The following is a 22903-nucleotide window of genomic DNA, read 5'->3' on the forward strand; positions in this document are numbered from 1 at the left end:
AATTTGGTGCTTAGTCAAACCTGGATTCGCTGCAGCAGGACCAGAGAATCCTGCCGATGTGAACAGCCGGAAAATTCCGGCCACGGTTTTTTGAGCCAGGATTCCATTTTGAGATCTTTCTGTCCAGTTGTAACATCCACTGGAACCGTGATGAGAAACTCCTTAAATTCTACCTCTTTGATTAAATTTTGGCCATCTGACCCTTTTGTGTCTAGGTTTCACATTTTGTTTTATTACGCTCCTGTGAAGCGCCCTGGGATGTTTTATTACATTAAAGACGCAACATAAATGCTGTTGTCGAAAACAATGAATCCAAGGAAACCAGAACTGGAGCATACGATATATTTTGTATGGTTCTCACTTTAGTCAGATGAGCACCAACATGCTGCTTATGATACATACACTTTGCAAAGAATGGGAGAGCCACATATTTCAATCAATCAAAACCGCCTCTTCCCCTTTCCCCACACACAAAGACTTTCAACACAAATGGGACAAAAAGCATTTCCAAGGAATTCTTGACAAATTTGGTCAGGGACAATGTGAGATTTAGCAATGAGCGCTGGAGAAGGTTTATGGTTGACAGGTTGTCATAGCAATGGATAATAAATTACTGGCTGATGGTGGGGGGAGGATTCAGTCGGACCGTGTAATGCACTTGCGCCCGCAGACATTACAGGCTAAGGAAACTGATGGAAAATGAAGCTCGTGGATATGCCCGACCCTATAATTATTCAGGAATAATGAAGATAGTGTAGTAGCACTGTTTCTGTTTGGTCAGCTGTAGGGTTACACTTCCCACCAGCTCTTGGGGTGTTTGTATTTTTTTGGTTTTAAACTGTACGGGGGAAACTCAGCACCAAATGTGACATTTCCTTCTCACTGATTGGGAAGGTTTTATTTAAAGTTGCCGAGCTGGATGGCCGCTCGGTTTGTAGCACAGCGGAAGGTTAATGGCTGGATCTCCCAGTATGCGACAGGGTTATTGAAGAGGCTTATCCCTGAATACAGGTTCTTCTTTGCATAGTAGTCGAGTCCGCAGAAGTCGTTGACACCCACGGCCGTGATGAGATTGTTATGCAGGTAAACCACCTGCAGGGAGAAAGGAAACGATAGTGTTAGCAAGAACAGCAATCATCAGTGAACAAAATGAAAAACTTGCCTTTCCATAGCAGCTTGCACCATCTCCAAGTGCTTCACAGCCAATATGAGGAACCTATTTCTGTTATAGGAAACTTATTGAAAGCCAATTCACTCCTATAAAGAGCAACAGGAAATGTATCTTCAGTGATGTTGACTGAGGGATAAATATTGGCAAAGACATCAGGGAAAACTTGCCTACTCTTCTTCAAAATAGTGCCCTGGAATCTTTCAAGTCACTGAGAAGGAAAACAGGACCTTAGTTTAATATCTCATCTGAAAAGCGGCATCGCCGGCAGTGCAGCATGCAACTGAGTGTCAGCCTAGAGCAGTGATGGGCAACCTGTGACCCGGGGGCGGGGGGTGGGGACAACATCCGACCCAACAGGGTTCTGAGTGTGGTCCACCAGACATTTTGTTCACTGTTGTTCAGGTGCCGAATTGCCAGTTCCCACTGATTTCCTTCTGAGTATTTTTTTTCCTACCAATATGACTGAAGTGATGTAAAGCAAAAGTGAGTGAAGTGAGGTGTGTGCTGATTGCTCACAACATTGACTGTGAAAGCCATGCGCTCCCTCTGTGTCCAAAGTGTAAACATTTCTTTTGTTTTTACCATTTGAAGTTGATAATTCTATTAATATATAAATGATGAAGCATTTTCTGTACTCCTTATGAAATATTCAGTGTGCATTAAATGTATCTAACCTTATTCATGGGGTCACAGTTAGTGAACAAGCCTGATTTCAATCTTGTGGTCCACCGAGATGAAGGAGGGCCACTCATGAAGCTCACTCGCTAGCCAAGATTGCCCATCATTGGCCATGATTGTGATTTCAAGTTTCTGGACTAGGAGTCAAGCCCTAGTCTTCTGATTCATCACATTATAAAATGGTTACAGGGCAGAAGAACATTTGGCCCATTCTATCCATGGTAGCTCTCTCCAAGAGCAACCCCAAGCAAGTCCCACTCCCCTGTCTTTTCCCTGTAGCCCTGCAAATTTATTTCTCTTTAGGCACTATTCCAAATCTCCTTTGAAAGCCATGGTTGAATCACTCTCCACCCTCAGGGACTGCAATTCAGATCCTAACACTCACAGCATTGAAATGTTTTGCCTCATGCTGTCTTTGCTGTTTTTTGTCAAACACCTTAAAATGGGGTTTCCTCTGGTTATTTCTGGAAATAGAGACATGGGGTAGAATTTTACCAGCATGTCCACCCAAATTTCAGATGATCCCACCTGAGGCCATTGGAGAATGCTGTTCTCTGAGCCTCGCCCACCCCGGAATTGGGGTGGGCGCGCTGGTAAAATTCCAGCCATGCTGTCAAAGTTTCTTGTCTTGTATTCATCAGGAGAAACATAAATATGGCAAATTCTAACCAATCATAATAATTTCTACCGCAGGGGAAAAAGGCTGCTGATTGGTTGGCAAGTCAACTCTGGCTGAGGAGAAGACAATGGGGAGCTACAGACTCCCAAGCTCCCGGGTCATTCAAAAGCAGTGCAAGGCTTGAACATATTCCTTTTGTTTGCAAAGAACAGAATCCTACGTATGAATGTATATACGAATGTGCTTCAAGTCTTGCCCATTTTCTGAATTACCCAGGAGCTTGGGGAGCCTATGGTTGCTTTCTCCAATTGCCTTTGCCAATCAGAATCAACTTGCCAACCAATCAGCACTTTTTTCTCCTGTGGTATAAATTGTTGTGATTGTTTGAAATTTGACATTCTTATGTTTATCCTGATGAGTGAAAACGTCAGTAACATTCTCTTTTCAGCATTATTCAAGTTCTGTAACACCAAGCGACTATTCTCTGGTTCACAACTCCTCTCCCAATAGGACGTGTTTCTTTCTGTCTACTCTGTCCAGACTCCTACGGGGACTGCAGTGGTTCAAGAAGGCAGCTCATCACCAACTTCTCAAGGGTAATTAGAGATGGTCAATCAATGCTAGCCTTACTAGTGACACTCATATCCCACAAATATATTAAAAATTCCCAACAATTGCCACTGATGCTCATACCTCAAGAATAAAAAGAAAATGAATATTGCTGAAAAAAGGGACAATCAAAGCTATTCATCTTGCACACATCAGGACAGACACAAGAATGTCAAACTTCAAAGGGAGCTCCCATTTATCAGGGTGCCGGCTGGTTGGCATGTTGACTCTGCTTGATCAGAGTCTTGCCATGAAGAATGCATCAGAAAACAATAAAGAAAATGGTCTTTTAATGTTCCTCTTAAACATCATGTTCAGTTTATAAAATAGCCAGATACCTCAAACAGATTAAACACAGGATCATTAGTGTAAACATATCACAGTTTGTCTTTCACCTACGTACCTGGATGTATCGGTGGTCACCCAAGCCAGCAGGCACTTTACTGAGTGCATTGTTGTCCATGTGAAGTTCTCGCAGGTATGGTACATGATTCAGTGTGCCATTGTCCACAGTGACAATCTCATTGAAACTCAAGCCAAGCCTGCAATTGTGGAAATGAATTAGAACACTATAGTTCATGTGATGTGAAACCTCACAAGTTGAATACTAACAGGAGATGTTAGGTAATAATGGGCAGGGTTTTCCAGTCTTGGCCGCGGTTGGGCCTATTGCAGCGAGAACAGAGAATGTTGCTTTCCAGCCAAACCTCCATTCACTATCAGCAACACTGGAAAACTCCAGCCATGAATGATGATGGAAGATTTTGGCCAATGGGGACAGAATATGCTAAAAGCTTCTGAAAAGAGTCCCACCAATGGCATATCCCAGCCACAGGTTTCACTGCACTGAGGTGTGCCTTCAACGGGAAAACCCATTGTCAACAGCGGGACCAGAAGACCTGCCATCGGCCAATAACAAGTCACCTCTCATTTGACAGTGAATTGCAGATGCTCCTCTTATAAGCCATCTGGAAAAGAGGTCATAGTCTTAAGGTAAGGGGTGTGCAGATTTAAAACAGAGATGAGGAGAAACTACTTCTCAAAGGGTGGTGAATACGTGGAATTCACTATCCCAGAGTGCGGCGGATGCTGGGCCATTCAGTAAATTTAAGAAGAATATAGATAGATTTGTAATTAGCATTGGGTTGAAGGATTATGGAGAACGGGCAGGTAAATGGAGTTGAGTCCAAGGTGAGATCAGCCATAATCACAGTGAATGGCAAAGCAGGCTGAAGGGGCTGAATTGCCACTCCTGCTCCTAGTTCTTAGGTTCTTAGCTTTTAGGTTGGCACAAAACCTATCAACTTGAAAGATTAACTCTGTCCACTGAAGCTAGCTGACCTCGAATCATACAGATGGTATGGCACAGAATAGTCTATTCAGTCATTGAGTGGGTACCTGTAGAGCAATCTAACCAGACCATTTTGAATTATATAATGGGAGAGGTGAGATGGAGAATGTGGGGGAAAATAGAAGATCAGGGAGAGGTGGCATGGCGGCACAGTGGTTAGCACTGCTGCTTCACTGCTCCAGGGACCTGTGTTTGATTCCCAGCTTGGGTCACTGTATGTGGGGAGTTTGCATGTTCTCCCTGTGTCTGCGTGGGTTTCCTCCATGTGCTCTGATTTCCTCCCACAGTCTGAAAGACATGCTGGTTAGGTGCATTGACCAAACAGGTGCTGGAATGTGGTGACTAGGGGAGTTTCACAGTAAATTCATTGCAGTGTTAATGTAAGCCTTACTTGTGACTAATAAATAAACTTTAACTTTTAGGTCGGAGCTACGAAGAGATGGACAAAAAGTCATGGACACAAAACAAACGGAATGTGAATGGCATTAAGGATTGAACCACATTGTCCATTATACACACCGTTAATTAGTGAAATTTTCCAAGGTTTGTCACAGGAGTGTTATTTAACAAAATGTGATCCCGAGCCACAAAAAGGAGACATTAGGGCCAATAATCAAAAAGTAGGTTTTACAGAGTGTCTAAAGGAAGAAAGGGAACTATACAGGTCACAAATCAGGGTCTAAGCAGCTGGAGGCACAGCCGCAATGGTGGTGAGTAAAATCAGGGATGCACAAGTTGCCAGGATTGGAGGAATGAAAAAGTATTGAGATGTGCACTTGTGATGCCAAAGCACAAAAGGCTATGGGCCAAGTTCTGGAAAATGGAATTGGAAAGTTAGGTGGTTTGTCTTTGGCCAGCACAGATGCAATGGGCTGAAGGGCTTTTTCTGTGCTGTAGACCTCTATGACCCTATAACTGTATGTGGGAGGATTGATGGGATTGGAAGAGATCAGACAGACAGGGAGACTGTCAGACCACATGTTCCATTTACCTGGCCAAGTTTTGAAGACCTTTCAGTGAATCAGCTTTCACACGAGTAATTTTGTTGCCATCAAGATGGATTTCAGACAAAGAACTCGGGAGACCTGGTTTAGGGGGTCGGGGGGAAGGGAAAGAAATTAATCAAAAAGAGCTATGTGTGAGTTAGTATAAACCACTGAGACTAAAGGCCTGTTGATAAATATTCCATCACCTTCAAATAAGACAAGGAGTAGGTTCCATTCTCTTGCACTCCAATAAAAAGCATTTACCACTGGAAACCCAACTCCAATATTCATTGGAAAGAAACCTATTGGTCCCCATGATGTGCCCCCTCCATTCCAGGAATTATTGGGTTTGTCAAATTATCCCTCATACATTTAAGGAATGTCATTATCAATTGAAAGTACTTTGAGCTGGTGGGGCAATGATATTGTCACTGGGCTAGTGGGAAACCCAGGCTCCGGGAACCCAGGTTCGAATCCTATCACAGCAGATAGTGAAATCTGAATTCAGTAAAAGTCTGGAATTAAAAGTCTAATGATGGCCAATTGATTATTGTAAAAATCCATCTAGTTCACTTGGCAGCATGGTGGCACAGTGGCTAGCACTGCTGCCTTACAGCGCCAGGGACTTAGGTTCGATTCCCAGCTTGGGTCACTGTCTGTGTGGAATTTGCACATTCTCCTGTGTCTGCTTGGACTTCCTCTGGGTGTTCCGGTTTTCTCCCACAGTCTGCAAAACTTGCTGGTTAGGTACATTGGCCATGCTAAATTCTCCCTCAGTGTACCCGAACAGGCACCAGAGTGTGGCGACTCGGGGATTTTCACTGTAATTTCATTACGGTGTTAATAAAAACCTACTTGTAACACTAGTAAATAAAAATAATAATGAAGAAAATTTGGCTTCCTAATGTGGTCTGGCCTACATATGACACTTAACTAGTGATGCCCACATCCCATTAAACAATCCTTTAAAAATTCTGAACATCAATGGGTCTTTGGATGGGCGGCACTAGCATTATAGTTACGGTGTTGGGCTAGTGATGTGAGTTTCAAACAGCAGTTGCTGTGGAACTACTGATTGTCACAAAAACCCATCTGGTTACCAATGTTTTTCAACAGAAGCAATCTGCCATCTGTACCCAGAAGCATGACTTCAGACCCACAACATTGCAGTGGCCTCTGAGATGATACAGCAAGCCACTCAGTTATAGGTAGCTCACAGTTACGCCTTTGAGAGCAGTTAGGAATGGGCAATAACTGCTTGCCTTGTGAGTACTGCTCAAATCCCAAGAACAAAATCAACGTATCAACAAATTATTCAGAGAAAGGGTCATTTATATAGTGCCATTTGTGCTCTCTGGGTTCCCAAAGTGCTTTACAGCCATTGAAGTACTTTTGCAATGTTGTCACTTCACCAGTAATGTAGGTAAGTAAATCAATTGACCTGCTTTTCAGTAATGTTACAAAGAACAAAGAAAAGTACAGCACAGGAACAGGCCTGTTGGCCCTCCAAGCCTCTGCCAATCATGATGCCCTAACTAAACTGAAAAAACATTCTGCCTTACTCAATCCATATTCCTCTATTCCCTCCCTATTCATGTACCCATCCAGATGCCTTTTAAACATTGCTAATGTGCTTATTTCCATCACCTCCTTTGGCAACCATGGTGCGTTCCAGACACCCACATTCTCTGCATGAAAAATGTCCCCTCCATCTCTCCCTTAAACTTTCCTCCTCTCACCTTGAATCTGTGCCCCCTTGTAATTGACACTTTCACCCTGGGAAAAAGCCTCTGCTTATCCATCCTGTCTATGCTGCTCATAATTTTGTAGACCGCTATCAGGTTTCACCTCAGCCTCCCCTTTTCCAGTGAAAACAATCCTAGTTTAGTTATCACTGTGTCACTATCTCATTGTGTGAAGTCAATCCAAGTGAATATACAGCATTGTTTTTCTACCTGCTGACCTTTGTGAAGGAATTCCTCATTGGACTTTAACTCTAGACACACATGAAGCAATAATTATTTTCTCTATGGTCTTTGAAGAATGCACAGGGTTATGGGGATAGGCTGGGAAGTGGGCCTGTGTAAGATGCTTTTTCAGAGAGTCGGTTAAATGGCTTCCTTCTGCGCTGTAGGGATTCGATGGAAAGAAAGAAATAGAAGGTGAAATTGAAGAGAGAAGAATTCCAGCTTTGAAAATTGGAAATAGAGCCAGCAACTTAAAGTGATAGAGAGAGAGAGAGAGAGCAGACAGCTGGAAGTCACATGGGGAAGTCTCTCTCTACCCTGGAACACACCTTTATCTTTCTAATCTTGAACCACTCTCTGAGGCTCTCAGGCTAGATTCATTCACAAATCCAAAAAGAGTGATGTGGAGTCATTGAGAAAGTAGCAGGATAATTAAAATGACCATTGGATTTCTGGACAAGATTAATTCAAGGACAACTAACAGGGAGAGCCAAGAGGACTTCCCCATGCTGTCTCCTGATGTGTCCATGAGTTACAAGCAGACTAGAGCCTGCCATCCTAAGTGTCAATGAGTTAGTCCTGGAGGTACATCAGCAATTCTGGAACACACGAAGAAATCCACACAAACCTACATCGAGTTTGAACGTCTGAAGCAAATCCCATTCGACTGATGGGTAAGATCCCCAAGAATCCCACTCAGCTGTGAGGGGCTGTGTGAGATGATAGTGTTGCAGGAATTCAAATGCTGTCAACACTCCAATCTGCAAGTGCACTCGGAGGAGCAAAGACTCCTCACAGCCAGGGATACGATCTCACCCATAGGCCTCGAAACTCAGGCAGGCTCTTTCCAAACCATTCCCATGAACATTAGAAAGGTAAACAGGGTGATCTAGACAGGAAAGGCCCCCAACTAGAAAGGAAAACATGAGGGAGGGTGAGGAAAGCATTCCTGCAGCCCAAAAAGAGAACACATAGAAGCTAGTTCCCATTGCAATAGAATAGGCCATTCTGGACCTAAGGCTGGAAATTGTAAGGGAAACCTGTTTATCTAATAAGGTTCCACATGAGTAGACCCCCAAAGGATGCCCAAGGCTAGTGCAACAGAGCCTCTCGCTACTGACACTTCCTTTTAGAGATTTGGCAGTCTAAACGAAACAAACCCCCAGAGAACTTCCAGAGTTTTGTACTTTTAGGAACAGTATCCTTCTACCTATTCTACAATGTCACAAGTCCATTGTACTGCCCCAGGACACAAGAGACAGCCAGCCCATAATGTTGGAGAGAAACTTAAATCTGTCCCACGACCCCACCACCCCTCCCCCACCCAATTCCTTTCCAAAGGCTAAATCTCTGATTAGTGGAATGGGAGGAGAATCTGTGTTTGCCCCCCTTCATCAGTTCCAGCGAGCGTGGACCTTGTTTCAAGGCCAGTCACAGTAGGCATTGTCCCTGAACCACCAGGAGCAGGAATCGGTACGATTTGGCCGTCTGGCAGGTGTTCGCTGGCAAAAGATAGATAACCTTACGATGCTCCACTTCTCCAGCTTCCACCCTAAACACGTTAAAGAAGCCATCCCCTATGACAAGCCCTCCGTATACACAGGATCTGCTCAGATGAGAATGATCGCAACAGACACCTCCAGATGCTCAAAGATGCCCTCATAAGAACAGGATATGGTGCCAGGGACCCGGGTTCGATTCCCGGCATGGGTCACTCACCGTGTGGAGTTTGTATATTCTCCTTGTGTCTGCGTGGGTTTCCTCTAGGTGCTCCAGTTTCCTCTCACAGTCTGAAAGACATGCTGGTTCGGTGCATTGACCCGAACAGACACCGAACTTTGGGTGACTTGGGGAATTTCACAGTAACTTCATTGCAATATTAATGTAAGCCTTACTTGTGACTAACAAAAAAATTTTAAACATTTTTAAACAGGGATCAGAGAAATCCCAAAACAGGGAAAGAGATAGGGAGTTGTTCCACATAAGTGAAGAATGAAACCCTGAATTAAATGCATTACAAGCTGGGTATGCTGCTATTTAAGGATTAGGTCTGTTGGTTAAATCCTGCAGCTGGGTGGTGGTTAGATTAGGAAACATGAATTGAGAAGGATGTTGCACATTGGTTAGTAATTACTCTGTGAGAATGGAATGATCAGTCAATGAGGTTGCCACAGTTAAATGCTCCTTTGCACTCTTCATGGGTGGCACAGTGGTTAGCACTACTGCCTCAAGGCACCAGGGACTGACGTTCAACTCCCAGTTTGGGTCATTATCTGTGTGGAGTTTGCACGGTCTCCCTATGGCTGCGTGGGTTTCCTCCAGGTGCTCTGGTTTCCTCCCCCAGTCCAAAAGATGTGGATTTAGGTAGATTGGCCATGCTAAATGTCCCCTTAATGTCAGGAGGATTAGCTAGAGTAAATGCATGGGGTTGTGGGGATAGGGCCTGGGTGAGGTTGTGGTCAGTGCAGACCCGATGGGCCAAATGGCCTCGTTATGCACTGTAGGATTCTATAATTCCTCTCAGGGTCAGCAACACTTTTGGACTGGCCCAAAGTGTGGAGATGCCGGCATTGGATTGGGGTAAGCACGGTGAGAAGTCTCACAACACTGGGATAAAGTCCAACAGGTTTATTTTATAGCACAAGCTTTTGGAGCACCTTATGAAGAGACAGTATTCCGAAAGCTTGTGCTATTAAATAAACCTGTTGTACTTTAACCTGGTGTTGTGAGACTTCTTACTGTGGCCCAAAGTGTCCAGGAATAGAAAACTGATCTCCAAAATGCTGCTGTGAGTAACAGGCAGGGGAAAAAATATCATGGGACATTAAATAAATTGCGTTACGTTCATTTTATTTGATTACTTTTGTTATTCATGATCAAAATATTTCAGATGTGGGGGGAGGGGATTGAAGGCTGAGCAATTGACAGTCAGAAATCATCCAGTGTAACAGAGGCTAGCCGTGGGAGGGCAAGGCACTCTCAGGAAATCTGCCATCCTAGCCCGGTCTGGCCTACATGTGACTCCAGACCCACAACAATGTGGTTGACTCTTAACTGTCGTCTGAAATGGCTGAGCGACACACTTAGTTCAAGGGGCAATTAGGGATTGGGTAACAAATACTGGTCTTGCCAGTGATGCCCACATCTCATGAAGTAGGAAACATTTTAAAAATCGTAAACCAGACCTCAGCCATCATTAAACTTTGCAAATCATTTGCATCAAGCTTATTTCTGAGCATGAATGCAAAGAAAATTCCAAGGCCTGGGAACAAGATTATCTCCAATCTGAAAGTAATATCTATGATCTATTGCTTGCTCCGGCATCAACCTAGACCAAAAGGGTCACCGGGAAACATATATCAGAAACCCAGATCCACACAAGCATGCAACTTCCAACCATTCATTTAAATGGTGAGGGAAACATGCAGTCCAATCCCACTATATTTGATGGGCTCATTTTCCCATCGGGATTGTGAAATTGGAAGTTACACCACTAAATCTGCACTGACATGAATCTGATGGATACAAGGTTGAAATGGTTGTTGTCAAAGTAGCATTTAAAGCTGTTCATCGGACAGTTATGTGCCCACCATTTCTGTTGAGGTGTTAACTATGTCAAATGTGCAGCCACTTAAAAATATCAGATTGACAAATGGACCAGAATATATATTCATTATCAGTTCATTAATATCAGCAGGGATAATCTTATTTACTATTAGCTACCTTCATTAAGGGACAGAATTTCACACTTGTAAACAAACCAAGGTCAAACAGCACCAAAGAAGACCTTTCGGCCCATCATGTCCCAGACAATTTAATGAAGAACTATCCTTTCTTGCCATTTCCCTGTTCTTTCCCCCTAGGCCTGCAAGTGTTTCCTTAAAAAGGTATCTGTCTAACTTCCTTTTGAAAGTTACCTTTGATTCTGCATCTACCTTTCAGATCACAGCAAGCTGTTGTATAAAAAAAACTCTTCTTCTTTAGCTCTTTCGCCAATTACCATTGGTATGTGTCCCTCTGGTTCCTGAGCCTTCTGCCAATGGAAGCAGTTTCTCCTTACTTACTCTATCAAAGTCCCACTTCATTTTGAACACTTTGATTAAATCTCCTACTAGTCTTCTCTGCTTTTCTCTGCTTTAATGGAGAACAATCCAAGCTTCACTGGTGATCATGAGTTAATAAGTGTGTTGGCAAATTAATAAGAAATTAATAGATAACAGACACATTTATGGAGAATGGCACCATACGCTCAGTACAGTTCTGGCTAGACACGCAGATCCCGCCAAGCTCACAGCTCCTTTGCCAAGATGGATTGCTCCAATTGCTTCATTCGTTCATTACCTTTCGGAACAGCGGTGAGGGCTGCATCTGATAGTCGAATGAAAGAAAGCTTTTTCAGTCCATGAAAAGCTCCACTGTCAATACCCGAATTTTTCAGGGGGTTGCCGCCCATTTCTGTTGAAGTTGGAGGTGAAAGAATTGAAAAGAAAAATTAGAATCAACATATTTTACCTCACCTTAAGTGAGTGCAGTTCCAACAACATTCAAGAATTCCATTCAAGGTTGGCTCCCCATTCACCATCTTCAACACTTACTCTCTTCACCACTGACACAGTGTGTACCATCTACAAGATGCACCGCAGCAATTTGCCCAAGCTCCTTCAACAACACCTTCCAAACTCATGATCAATATCACCTAGAAAGGCCAGGTCAGCAAACACAAGGGAACACCACCACCTGCAAGTTCCCCTTCAAGTCAGACACCATCCTGACTTAAACTATATCACCATTCCTCTACTGTCACTGAATCAAAATCTGGAACTCCCTCTCTAACAGTAAAGTGAAATTAATTCTCCACACCCCCCAGTCTTTTAACCACTGGTGTCAGCTGATGAGAATAAACTCAGTATCAATGAAAGGAGAGGGAAGATGGCCTGGATTAGCTTTGTACCCTGTCTGATCTCAGTCAGCAAAGTGTCACTGAGTTATACCTAAGGCGTACACCTGCGACAGATTGTCAAACACGTTCTTCTTCACTTTGGTGATTTCGTTCTCATGGATGCGTAGCTCCTGGAGGGCGGGAGGCATGTTTTCTGGGATTTCCTTCAGCACGTTCTTGGACAAGTAAAGTCTCTGCAACTTCACCAGGGGTGCAAAGGCTTTGGGATGAACGCTGCCGATTTTGTTGTTGACCAGGATCAATGCCTGGAAAAGAAAGGAAAGCCACAAAAATCAGCATGAACGCCACAAAACACAAAATACCATGGATGCTGGGAATCTGAAAAAGAAACTGAAAATGTCGGAAAATGTCAACAAGCACCAGTGGAGAGAGAGAGAGTTCACGGGCTTTCAGAAGGTCATCATTCTGAAATGTTAACTCTGTGTCTGTCAACATATCATTTCATCTGGCTTGTATACAACTTATACAAAAATAGCACCACCACCTTAAGGATCAGGGCCTGGGTGTCCACTAAATTATAACCATGCTGTTCCACCCATATTAATTTTCTAAATTGGATTCATACTCCATGGTGATGCATATTAACTTCTGAACTTGTACTGGACTTTAGTAGGTGGCACAGAACCCTGCGCACAGTCATGATCTCAATGTTACAAAAAGGACACAGGCACTCCAGAAGGTGCAACAAAAGACTTTCACAGATGATAGCAGATCTGAGATGTATCAGGCAAGACTGAATAGGCTGATGTCATTTTTTCCACATACTGACTATCTTTCAATTTATGAATGGGTAAATGTGGAGCTAATGTGCCCACTTGTGGGTATTCTAAAACTAAGGAAAATAAGTATCGGGTAGTCACTAATAAACCTGATAAGAGAATTCAGGAGAAACATATTTACCCAGAGAGTAGTTAGAATGAGAAACCTGCTACCTCGTGGAGTAGTTATGGTTGGATGCATTTAAGATGAAGCTAGATGTATACAGGAGAGAGAAAGGATTAGAGAGAGAAGAAGATTGAGTTAGACGAAGAGCAGTGGAAGAGGGCATTTATGGAGGACAACACCAACATGAACCAGATGGGCTGAATGGCCTATGTGTCTGAGCAATTCTTAAAAAAAAACTTATCTACTGCTCCTAGCTGCCTATAATTACCTGATTGGATTCAGGAGAAGATATGAAGATATACATGTTACCTCTTCTTTATCAAAAGATTCTACTTCTGAGTTACAAACATGCCAATTAAAAGCAGAAGAAGGCCATTTGGCTCCTCGAGCCTGTTCCACCATTCAAAAAGATTATGGCTGATCTCTTTGTGTTTTGAATTCCACATTCCCATCTACCTGATTATCTGTGGTCCCTTGCCTGACAAGAATCTACCTACTACTACCTTTAAAATATTCAATGACATTATCTTCACCACCTTTGAGCAGAGTGCTCCAAAGTCATACAACCTTCTGAGAGAAAAAAATGTTTCCTCATCTCTGCCTGTAAAGGACAGGCCCTAATTTTAAAGCAGTGTCCCCTAGTTCTGGACTCACCCACAAGAGGAAACATCCTTTCCACATCCACCTTGTCAATACTGTTTAAGATCTTATATACTTGAATCAAATCACCCTTTACTCCTGTAAACTCCAGTGGAAACAAGCCTTGAAAACAAGTCACTCATGTCAGGTATCAATCCAATAAACCTCCTCTGGACCGCCTCCAATGTATTTACATACATCCTTAAATATGTGCTGGGATTCTCTGGCTTCAACGCAGGAGGGGGCGCGCCATTGTTCAGTGGTGGTATCTTCTAGTTCCGTCATTGTCAATGGGATTTCCCATTGACTGCAGCCCACACCGTCAGGAAACCCACAGCAGGGGTGATTATAGATGGGACCAGACAATCTCACTGGCATGAAGAGCCAGAAGGTCGTGCCCATGGAGACCAAAATGGCACACAGATATGTCTTACCTCCAGCGAGCAAACAGCTGCTATTCTGTTATCTCACCTGTGAGGGGGCATCCATGAAGTGGAGAATCTCTGATCGAATTTGGAATGCTGAGGCTAGTTTTCCATCATTGCTGAATGCAAACAGCAGTGCAGGGTCATTAATCCTTGGAATTCTCTTCCCCAGAGAGCAGCAGGGACAGGATCATTGAATCTTTTCAAGGCTGAGTTAGATAGATTCTTGATCGACAAGAGAGAGTTAAGGGTTATGGGGCAGACAGGAAAGTGGAGCTGAGGCTGCGATCAGAACAATCATGATCTCATTGAATGACAGAGCAGGCTCAATGGTCCGAATGGTCTACTCCCGCTCTGATCTTTTATGTTCTTATGGTAAGCCAAAAGGTCAAGCACCTGGTCGATTTATTTGATTTGATTTGATTTATTATTTTCACATGTATTAGTATACAGTGAAAAGTATTGTTTCTTGTGCGTTATACACAAATTATACCATTCATAGAGAAGGAAACGAGAAAGTACAGAATGTACTGTTGCAGTTATAGTTAGGGTGTAGAGAAAGATCAACTTAATGCATTCAAAACTCTGATGGCAGCAGAGAAGAAGCTATTCTTGAGTCGCTTGGTATGTGACCTCAGACTTTTGTATCTTTTTTCTGACGGAAGAAGGTGGATTTATCATAACTGTAGGGTATTGTGGGAGCATTGTCTTTTCGCTGAGGCCCTCTCTGCTCTCTCTAAAGAGGACATCCCTTGGTGATGTTTAAAGAAGAGCAGGGGAGTTCTCTTTGTGCCGTGGCTAACATTTCTCCCTCACACATTCATCAGCTGATTATGGATAATAGTCTCTCCCAGGCTGATTATTGTGCACAATTGTTTGCTGCTAATTTGACATACTGATTACTCACCTCAAATAGAATTGATCATTTAGCCTCATTTAGTATCCTGAGTGTCCTTGGCACCATTCCTGACACAACATGACCAAGCAAGCCATTCCCAGGCACTTTTTGATCCCAGTTTGATCAATGTGTTACAAGGAGCTTTGAGTTAACACATTCCCTGATTCTCCCTCCCTCTCTCTAGAGTTGCACCTCACCTTTGCTCAACCTGGCCCTGTAGCTGGCTGAGATAAGGAACTTACTCTGTGAGCGAATATAGAAGGATTATATGGGGGCAACATTTTTCTCTATTTGCTATTTACACTGACATCATTAGTGTCAGTTAATGGAATGTGTTTACAACTCACTGTGAAATCTGCCTCTGGCCTCAAATGTACAATTTTAAAAAAGAACAGCTTATAAAAATAATGTTGGCATAAAGGAATTTTGGATCATTCTTTTGGCCTTAATGAAGCTAAACCTCTAATTCCAACAAAGCCTAGATTCGTGCAACAGAATAAAATACTGACTAATGACCTTCTACCCAATACCTATAAACAGTTTTTTAGAACTTTGCTGGTATAGTCTTTATGGAGCCACAGAGGAAACCAGTTAGTGTAGCCCCCATCTGAATTTTATTATAGGTACCTTGGTGCTGAGAGTAAATGACAGACATGAAGTTGTTGTTTTCAGATTGCATCCTGCCGGAGGTTACCTCCAGTGCTTCCCATGGCTTTTATTCTATTGGAGCTCATTTCTCTTAAAAAGAAAGACATGCATTTATAATAATGCCTTTTATGAGATGTCCCAAAGCTCTCCACAGCCGTTGGAATACTTTTGGGGAACAATAACTGTTACAACGTAACTAGAATACTTACAGCAAAGAAGGAGGCCATTCAGCACACTATCACTGCATCAATTCTCTGCAACAGCAACTCAGCCAGTCCCATTCAAAGAACAAAGACCAAAGAACCTTGCCCCTCACACCTTGAATCTGTGCCCCTTAGCAATTGACTCTTCCACCCTGGGAAAAAGCTTCTGACTATCGACTCTGTCCATGCCTCTCATAATCTTGTAGACTTCAATCAGGTCACCCCTCAACCTCCGTCATTCCAGTGAGAACAAACCGAGTTTCTCCAACCTCTCCTCATAGCTAATGCCCTCCATAACAGGCAATACCCAGGTAATTCTTTTCTGTATCCTCTAAAAGCCTCCACATCCTTCTGGAGGTGTGGCAACCAGAATTGAACATTATATTCCACTCCTCAACCTTTTCCCTGTAGCCATGTAATTTATTTTCTCCAGATAATAATCCAGTTCCCTTTTGAAAACCACACTGAATCTGTCTCCACCACACACGCAGGCAGTGCATATCAGATTCAAACCATTTGTTGCATAAAGAGGTTTATCCTCACGTTGCTTCTGCTCCTTTTGTTAATCATCTTCGGATTCTCAACCTTCTGCTGATATGAACAGTTCCTCCCCATTTACACTGTCCAGACTCCTCGTGATTTTGAACATGTCTAAAAAACCCCTTTCAACCTTCTCTTCACCCAGGAACAGTCCCAGCTTCTCCAATCTGTCCACATAACTGAAGTCTGTCATCCTTGGAACCTTTCTTGTAAACCTTTTCTGCACCCTTTCTAAAACCTTCATATCCTTCCTGTTGAGGCTAAACCAGTGTTTTATGAAGGTTCATAACTTACTTGTTTTTGTACTTAGTGTATCTTGAACGATTTATGCACGTATACATTCAGTTCCTCTGCTTCTGCATTTCTTTTAGAATTTTACTCGTTATTTTCTGCCTCCTTTCATCACTCTTTGATCAAAACATATCACTTCACAATTCTCTCCACATGTCTACCCATTCCACCCGGCCTATCTATATCCTCTTGAAATCTATCCTTCCCAATTCACAATACCTCCAAGTCTTGCATCATCTTCAAAAGTTGAAATTGTGCCGTCTGCACCTAGGTCTAGATTATTAATATAAATCAGGAAAAGCAGGGGTCCTCTATATACCATTCCTCACTCTCGAGTAGGTAAAATCTTCTGTAATTCGTGTTTTTGGTCAGTAGGACTGCTGAGGAACAATGGAGGATCTTTAAGGAGATCTTTTTTGGTGCTCAGCAGAAATTTATTCCAATGGTAAAGAAGGATCGTAGGAGAAGGGATAATCAGCCGTGGTTATCGACGGAATTAAAGGAAAGTATTAAATTAAAAGCTGATGCGTTTAGAGTGGCTAAAAGTAGTGGGCGAGTAGAAGATTGGGAGAGGTTTAAAAATCAACAAAGATTGACGAAGAAGATGATAAAGAAAGGAAGGATAGACTATGAAGCTAAATTAGCACTAAATATAAAAAAGGATAGTAAGAGTTTTTATAAATATGTAAAGAGGAGGAGGCTGGCTAGGGTGAATGTTGGACCCTCAGAGGATGAGAGGGGGGATTTAGTGATGGGGGATGAGGAAATGGCTGAGGCCTTAAATAAGTTTTTTGCCTCGGTCTTCACGGAGGAGGACGCGAATAGTTTGCCGGGTATTAAAGATAGGAGGATGGTAGGAGTTGAGGGCCTGAATGCAATCACTGTCACTAGAGAGGCAGTGCTTGATCAGCTAGCAGGACTGATGATGGACAAGTCCCTGGGACCGGATGGAATGCATCCCAGGGTTAGAACAAAGAACAAAGAACAACCCAGCACGGGAAACAGGCCCTTCGGCCCAATGAGCCCGTGCCGCCGCATCACCCTACACCTATTCTACCCTGCGTGTCTACGAATGGAACCCCTAACTTAGCCAGATTCAGGGGAGAATAGTGTCAATTTGGTAACCCAATCAGCCTAAGAGCACATCTTTGGGGTGTGGGAGGAAACCAGAGCGCCCGGAGGAAACCCACGCAACCACAGGGAGAGTGCACAAACTCCCACAGACACAGGCCCAAATCCATGTATCTGCACAGCTAGCAGTGCTAGTCACTGAGCTGTTGCGGCGCCCATCTACCGGTCCAGGATCAAGCACACACACCGACACGAAGTACTAGGCCACTCCCGGAACCTCCAAGAGCAGCCCACGCACGACCCACCGTGTGCATGCCCCTCGTTTGACAACGAGGTGGACCTCCACCTGCGGAATAAAAAGACAAAAAACGTTAACTTACAAGTCTGCATTTCCGGTGTCTCCCGAGGATCTGACCTTATTTAATAGCCCCTACTATAACCCTCCATCCTCGTTTCGCTCATGTGTCTGTCTAACTGAACCTTAAACGAGTCCAACATTCCCGCCTCCACCACCTTACTCGGTAGCGCGTTCCATACCCCCACGACCCTCTGCGTAAAGAACCTTCCTCTCACATCCAAATTATACCTCTCCCCCCTCACCCTTAAATCATGACCTCTCGTATTTGTACCCAGTCTAGGGAGCAGTCTCTCACTGTTGACTCTATCTATTCCCTTCAGTATCTTATATACCTCTATCATGCCCCCCTCAATCTCCGTCTTTCCAAGGAGAAAAGTCCCAGTTTCTCCAACCTTTCCTTGTAACCCAGTCCCTCCATGCTAGGCAACATCCTGGTAAACCTCCTCTGCACCCTCTCCAGAGACTCCACGTCCTTCCGGTAGTAAGGTGACCAGAACTGGACGCAGTACTCCAAATGCGGTCTAACCAACGTTCTGTACAACTGAAGCATTAGACTGCAGCTTTTATACTCTATACCCCTTCCTATAAAGGCTAGCATTCTATAAGCCTTCCTAACAACCTTCTCCACTTGTGTCGCAACCTTCATAGACCTGTGAACCTGCACTCCCAGGTCCCTCTGTATTTCTACACTCCTAATCGGTCTACCTTTTATCACATAGCTCCTCTCTGCATTATTCCTTCCAAAATGCATCACCTCGCATTTGTCAGGATTAAATTCCATCTGCCACCTATCTGCCCAATGCACCAACCTATCTATATCCTGTTGTATCACCTGACATTCCACTTCAGTATCCGCCAACCCCGCCATCTTGGTGTCATCCGCAAACTTGCTGATCACACCACTTACGCTTCTTCCAAGTCGTTTATGTATACTACAAAGAGGAGAGGTCCCAGTACTGAGCCCTGCGGCACACCACTGGTCACTGGCCTCCAGCCCGACAAGGTCCCCTCCACAACTACCCTCTGCCTCCTATTGCCCATCCAGTTCTCAATCCAATTCTGAAGGAAATGGCAGAGGTGAAAGCAGATGCCTTTGTGATTATTTTCCAAACCTTGCTGGATTCCGGGGAAGTGCCGGAAGATTGGAAAACGGCTAATGTTACGCTGCTGTTTAAAAAGGGTAGCAGGCAAAAGGCAGGGAATTATAGGCCGGTTAGTTTAACGTCTGTTGTGGGAAAAATGCTTGAATCCGTCATCAAAGAAGAAATAGCAAGGCACCTTGAGAAGAATTGTTTGATAGAGCAGACGCAGCATGGATTTGTTAAGGGGAAGTCGTGTCTGACGAATTTATTGGAATTCTATGAGGATGTGACTAGTGCGGTAGACAGAGGGGAACCGGTGGATGTGGTGTTTCTCGATTTTCAGAAGGCGTTTGATAAGGTGCCGCACAAAAGGTTGCTTCAGAAGGTTAGGGGGCATGGAGTTGGCGGTAAGGTGTTAGCATGGATAGAGGATTGATTGTCTAATAGGAGGCAGAGAGTTGGTATCAATGGATGCTATTCTGATTGGCGGTTGGTGACTAGTGGAGTGCCCCAGGGATCGGTGCTGGGACCTCAACTATTTACCATTTATATAGATGATCTGGAGGAGGGGACTGAGTGTAGGTTGTCGAAATTTGCTGATGACACAAAGATAAGTGGAAAAGCAAATTGTGCAGAGGGTGTGGAAAGTCTGCAGAAGGATCTAGATAGGCTAAGCGAGTGGGCGAGGACCTGGCAGATGGAGTACAATGTTAGCAAGTGTGAGGTTATCCACTTTGGCAGGAATAATAGTAGGAAAGATTACTATTTGAAGGGAGAAAAGCTGCAGCATGCTACGGTGCAGAGGGACCTGGGGGTGCAGCAGGTGATCAGGAAGGCAAATGGGATGCTGGCCTTTATAGCAAGGGGGATTGAATATAAAAGCAGGGAGGTCTTGCTGCAACTGTACAGGGCACTGGTGAGGCCGCAGCTGGAGTACTGTGTGCAGTTTTGGTCACCGCACTTGCGCAAGGATATTTTGGCCTTGGAGGGAGTGCAGAGGAGGTTCACTAGGCTGATACCAGAGATGAGGGGGTTGGATTATGAAGAGAGGCTGAATAGACTGGGTTTGTACTCGTTGGAGTTTAGAAGGATGAGGGGGCATCTTATAAAGACGTATAAGATAATGAAGGGGATGGATAGGGTAGAGGTGGAGAGATTCTTCCCGCTCAGAAAGGACAGCAGGACTAGAGGGCACAGCCTCAAGATAAGGGGGGTGCAGTTTAGAACAGAGTTGAGGAGGAACTTCTTCACTCAAAGGGTGGTGAGTCTCTGGAATGCTCTGCCCGTTGTTGTGGTGGAGGCTACCTTGCTAAATATATTTAAGTCACGGGTAGATAGGTTTTTGATAGACAGGGGAATTAAGGGTTATGGGGAGAAAGCAGGAAAGTGGAACTGAGCCACTTCAGATCAGCCATGATCTTATTGAATGGCGGGGCAGGCTCAAAGGGCTAGATGGCCTACTCCTCCTATTTCTTATGTTCTTATGTTCTTACGTAATAGGTTTGAATTAAATAATTAGACATTGCATAACGAAATTCTAGCTATGCTAAAGGCTAATGATTCAGAATACTGCTTGGTTTGAAATAAAATGCCTACAGGCACTAATATTTTTCACTTAAAAAAGTGCATTTTACTGATGTTTGGTGACTCAAGTATTAATTAATAGAAAAACAGTGTGATATTAGATTTGGAAATGCCATGGCCAACACATGATGAAACCTCTAGAAACATGGCTAATCCGAGTTTTAACCCTATTGAATTCTGCACTCTGAGACGGGTGCTTGAACATGGACTAAGTTATCTCACTTATGCCTTTGGTGCTTCAGGTGCAGGCAAAGTTTAGTTTACTAAGTTTATCTATTACTGCCACGAGTAGGCTTACATTAACAGTTACTGTGAAAACTCCGGCACCTATTCGGGTACACTGAGGAGGACTTATCATGGCCAATGAACCTAACCAGCATGTCTTTTGGAGTATGGGAGGAAACCGGAGCATCCAGAGGAAATCCATGCAGACATGCCGAGAACGTGCAAACTCCACACAGACAGTGATCAAAGCTGGGTGCCTAGCATTCTGAGACAGCAGTGCTAACCACTGTGCCACTGTGCTGCAAAAAAATAGGAGGCGGATGTCTCTCCTTGCTAATCATGTGTCTTTTGGTTTAATTAATCTTCAATGAATTAGTCCAGAGGACACTTGATTAAGAGATAAATTGGAGCTGTTTATGAACACAAGAAAGAAGAGTGGCTCTTTTGTCCTCTGGAACCTGCTCTGCCAAAGATCATAGCTGATCTCCGACCTCAACTCCATTTTGCTGCCTTCCTCCTTAAATCCTTGAGGTGCCCAAAAATCAATAACCTCTGTCTGAACTCAATGTCTGTGCTGTCACAGTTCGCTCGAGAATCCCAAACTATTCACAACCCTTCCAGTGAAGAAATATTTCCTCCAAAGTAGCCGTACTCTTGTCAGGGTAAGATTTCAGTGAGATTTCCTGGCATTCTCTCAAATGCCTGGGAATATTGGCCCATTCTACTCCAATGTTCCTGCCTCTTGATTGCTTTACTGATTTGAATTGAAGGTGACTGCACACTACATCAGCAGCAAAGGTTCTGATATCAGGCCAGAGCTGTTTGGTGTCAATTGCAATTATTGTTACTCCTAAGGGCCTGTTCCTGCTAAATCCTGTAGGCCATTTGCAATAATAACAGTACTCCCACTAACTTTGTTTAAGTATATAGGAGGCAGCTTGGCAAGGGGTTAGGGCATGGAAGTGACGCCAGAAAGGAATTAACAGGAAGTGGTCACTTACAGGTAAATGGCTATATGTATGGGATAAATGTTTGGGAAAAAATAATCCTTTGGAAGCAAAGCAAGTTTGAGGAGGCCAGAAAGTCAAGCTCATTAGTAAATGATACAATGGTGCATTACCTGTTTGATAGCATATGCACAAGTGGCTTGGCACGGGGAGGTACATAGGTGGTGGAGGTACATAGGCCGGGGTTGGGAATGTGTACATGGGATGGTACCTGACAGGAATGTTATGGGTGGTCCTGTGATGGGCCAGGGGAGTGCGGGTGTGGTGGGGGAGTTGGTGGTGGTGGGGGGGGGGGGGGGTTGGGATCTGTTAAGGAGAACCACAGAAACCAGTGGTACATAGGCCCTATGCTGGCTCATTGAATGACGGCTCATACTTAAATGAGAGAATGATACCTTGTACCAGTAATGGAGGACAGCTCAGAATTGATTTGACTCAGGGAAAGCCACTTTGTGCTCAACAATAAAGGCAGTGGGAAGAAAGAATCGCCCACAGTTAGTGACTTGCAATATAAATGGGCCGCTTTGTCACTGAAGGCTGAACAGAGCACAAAAGACCACAACAAAATGACAATGCCACAAAACCCCCTGCCTTCCACCCCCCAGTATTCACCAGGAACTAGTTAGAGAGCTGGAGAAGGATATCTGTGCATCAAACCTTCCAGCTGGACAGGGGTTTTGATAGGGACAATTTGCTTTCCGTTATA

General features: G+C 43.8%; 1 protein-coding gene across 4 annotated transcripts in view; it reads right to left on the reverse strand.

The window, feature by feature from the left end:
- Positions 1 to 328: 328 nt before the first annotated feature.
- dcn (decorin) overlaps positions 329 to 22903 on the reverse strand; it is a 68575-nt gene continuing 46000 nt past the window's right edge. For all 4 annotated transcript variants that reach the window (XM_080191326.1, XM_080191327.1, XM_080191329.1 and 1 more), the window contains exons 4-8: positions 12373 to 12586; positions 11723 to 11836; positions 5420 to 5513; positions 3481 to 3619; positions 329 to 1092 (exon numbers count right to left, since the gene is read on the reverse strand). In XM_080191326.1, coding sequence (XP_080047452.1) covers positions 898 to 1092; positions 3481 to 3619; positions 5420 to 5513; positions 11723 to 11836; positions 12373 to 12586 — 756 coding nt within the window. In that variant the 3' untranslated portion in view covers positions 329 to 897. The remainder of the gene's footprint in view (positions 1093 to 3480; positions 3620 to 5419; positions 5514 to 11722; positions 11837 to 12372; positions 12587 to 22903) is intronic.

This window comes from Carcharhinus amblyrhynchos, chromosome 6, assembly GCF_965287045.1.
Source record: "Carcharhinus amblyrhynchos chromosome 6, sCarAmb.v2.hapA, whole genome shotgun sequence".
Taxonomy (NCBI): domain Eukaryota; kingdom Metazoa; phylum Chordata; class Chondrichthyes; order Carcharhiniformes; family Carcharhinidae; genus Carcharhinus; species Carcharhinus amblyrhynchos.